The sequence below is a fragment of the Arachis stenosperma genome, chromosome 8 (assembly GCF_014773155.1).
Source record: "Arachis stenosperma cultivar V10309 chromosome 8, arast.V10309.gnm1.PFL2, whole genome shotgun sequence".
NCBI lineage: Eukaryota > Viridiplantae > Streptophyta > Magnoliopsida > Fabales > Fabaceae > Arachis > Arachis stenosperma.
The window spans coordinates 45,552,948-45,555,863 of NC_080384.1; the positions used below are offsets into that span (position 1 = coordinate 45,552,948).

Below are 2,916 nucleotides of genomic sequence, written 5' to 3' on the forward strand. Positions count from 1 at the left end.
GATTTAAATTCCCGACATTTGCTTAAGCAGACTAGTAAACTAACCACTAGATTAACTCAACTTAATTATATAATAGTACTTTTTAACCCTCCAAAACCTCATTACCATCATTATTTTTTGGTAATTCATGGCTCATTAGTTTCCGTAACACCTAAAACTATTAATCATTTTTGGCACCAGTGTTTTTTCTTTTCTTTGGTACAATTGGCACCAGATTTAATTCTAGGTTTTTTAACTCTTACTTCGGCTTATGTCATATCATAAACCAATCCATCAAAAAATACATCACTCTTCAAAATTATCCATTACCTCTTTTTAGTCCATGACCGATATTTTATTTCAACCGTACCAAAGAATTTCTCATAAATTTTTCAATATAGAGTAATCTTACTCTCAATGGAATAGTTATAGAAACATTAAATCAAAACACAAATTGATATTAAAAATGTTAAAAACATTAAAAAAAAAAAAGAAACAATGCTGCCATTCTTTAATTTAATTATTATTAAAATTGATTTACAATAGCAATATAGGACTTCTTAAAAAGAAAATATTAAAGAGCACAACTGTTTCTCAATACAATACACACAAACTGAAATACTATATTATTTATGAAACCATAATTCTGAAGATACAAACATCATAAAACTTTTATTGTAGAATAAGGCTAAGAAGACTCTTATAATAATCTTAAGGACTTGGAATTGGCTTAGGAGGTAGAATTGGTTTCTTGAATTCAGGGTGAAATGGTAATTTAGGAATAGGCTCTTTAAAGAGAGGCTTTGGCTTTAGAAATGTCTCTTGCTCAACCTCTGGATTCTGTGGAGGGAAGAAAGGTTTCTTGGAGATTGGAAATGGTTTAGGAAATGGCTTAACATGTGGAATTGGAACGGGCTTTTTCACTATAATCGGTTCTGGAATGGGCTTAACAATAGGAATTGGTTTCGGAATAGGTTTGAAAATTGGAATAGGCTTAACAACTGGAATTGGCTTTAACACTGGAATAGGCTTCACAATTGGAATAGGCTTAACAACTGGAATAGGCTTCAACACTGGAATAGGCTTCACAATTGGAATTGGCTTTGGAATAGGCTTAAACACCGGGATTGGCTTCACAACAGGAATTGGTTTAACAACTGGAATAGGAACCGGTTTTTTAATTATAACTGGCTTTATTACAGGTTTAACAATTGGAACCGGTTCAGGAATAGGTTTCACAATAGGAATCGGTTTTGGTATGGGCTTAACAATTGGAATTGGCTTAACAACTGGAATCGGCTTTGGGATAGGCTTAACAATGGGAATCGGCTTGACAATAGGAATTGATTTTTTGAAAAATGGCTTTTCAAAAATCGGTTTTGGATGAAAAAACCCTTTGAATTTTGCGTCGCTATCATGAGATTCTTCAGGGGTTTTTGTTGCCAAGTCTTGGTTTCCAAGTTTACTCTCGCTCTTGGCTTCATTTCCTGTTTATTGAGAAATGTAAAGGAAAAGAAAAGTTGAAAATTAATGATAAGTTATATTATAATAACAAATGAGACATAATTTATAGAAAGTTTTAACGTGACTAGCTCATCACAAATTTGTTCTTGCCAAAAAAACATATTACTATAATTAATTTTACCAACTATATATACTTAAATCGTCGTATAAATGAAGAGGTTTAATTGAATGATACCTTATACCCAAAATTCATTGAAATTTTCATTTTAACGTTAAACTCGGTTACTATATAAATATATTATAATTGATTTAATAATTATATATATATATATATATATATATATATATGTGTGTGTGTGTGTGTGTAAATCATTTTATTGCATTAGCAAAACTTCTCACTACTTAAATGGCTATATGCAACTAATTATACTCATTCTTGAAAGTGTAATAAGCGTAAATGATTTGTTATTTATAAGGTTTAATTATTTGGTTAATATTATATGGTTTTTTAGTTAGGATTTTATAGTTTCAAAATTTAGAATTAGTTTTCATTTTTTTAAAAATACAATAATATTTATATTTAGAATATGTTATAATTCATCGTATATCAAATACATACAAGAGTGAATATTTCACAAAACTTTGTGTATTCAAAAAAATAGATAGAAAAGACTTGATTAAAATTTTTTTATCTAATACAAAAATTGAAGTACAAACTTTTAAATGGTAATAAGAATAATTTACTTAAGAATTTGATAAAATTATAACAATCTAGACAATAATTAAGCCTATGTATAATAAACAAACCTGAAAGTTGAGTTGCCAGCACAGCGGAGTTAGCAAAAAAGCTAACAAGAATGAAGAGAGGGAGCAAGAAGCGCAAGAATGCGCAGTCAAGTGTGGAAACCTTTCTCATTGAGAAAACTAATAATATTCCACACACCAAACCTTGAAAGGGAGCAAATAGAAACAAGTATCTTAATAAGACTTGTGTGTGTGTTGTTCTATGTACTATAAGCTGTGTTATTTATACTACTTAGATTATAGAAGATTGGGATCAAGTGTATGTAGTCCAACTACTAGTACTGTGCATCAATTACATTTAAATTTTGTTAATACTGAGAGATTTTAGGTTTAGTAGTTGTGAATTGTGTTTAAAGATTATTGGAGTGACGAGCGATTAGCACCGTTTTTGTCGATAAATACAGTGCTCTTTTAATGAGCCTCCCAAGTTAGGTGTTTTAATTTCTGTACTTTATTATATATTACCTGAAACTTAGATGAAGAAATAATACTTATCATTATTATTAATAGCTTCAAGTACAAGTTTGTGTGTATGTGTGAAATCTATCATATTTCATTATTTTTTGAGTATTGACAATTGTTGTGGCACTTCGTCACTACTGATTAATTTCCTTTTCACGTGTAAAGTGTATTAGGTAGTAGGCATGAGGTCCTTAAGCAAGCAACCAT

General features: G+C 29.8%; 1 protein-coding gene across 1 annotated transcript; it reads right to left on the minus strand.

Annotated features, from left to right (window-relative positions):
* Window positions 1–499: 499 nt before the first annotated feature.
* Window positions 500–2,485, minus strand: LOC130946447 (repetitive proline-rich cell wall protein-like). The gene is made up of 2 exons (XM_057875203.1): window positions 2,251–2,485; window positions 500–1,466 (listed from the first exon to the last, which is right to left on the minus strand). The coding sequence occupies exons 1-2, from the start codon at window positions 2,357–2,359 to the stop codon at window positions 691–693; spliced, it is 885 nt and encodes a 294-aa protein (XP_057731186.1). The 5' UTR covers window positions 2,360–2,485; the 3' UTR covers window positions 500–690.
* Window positions 2,486–2,916: the final 431 nt, after the last annotated feature.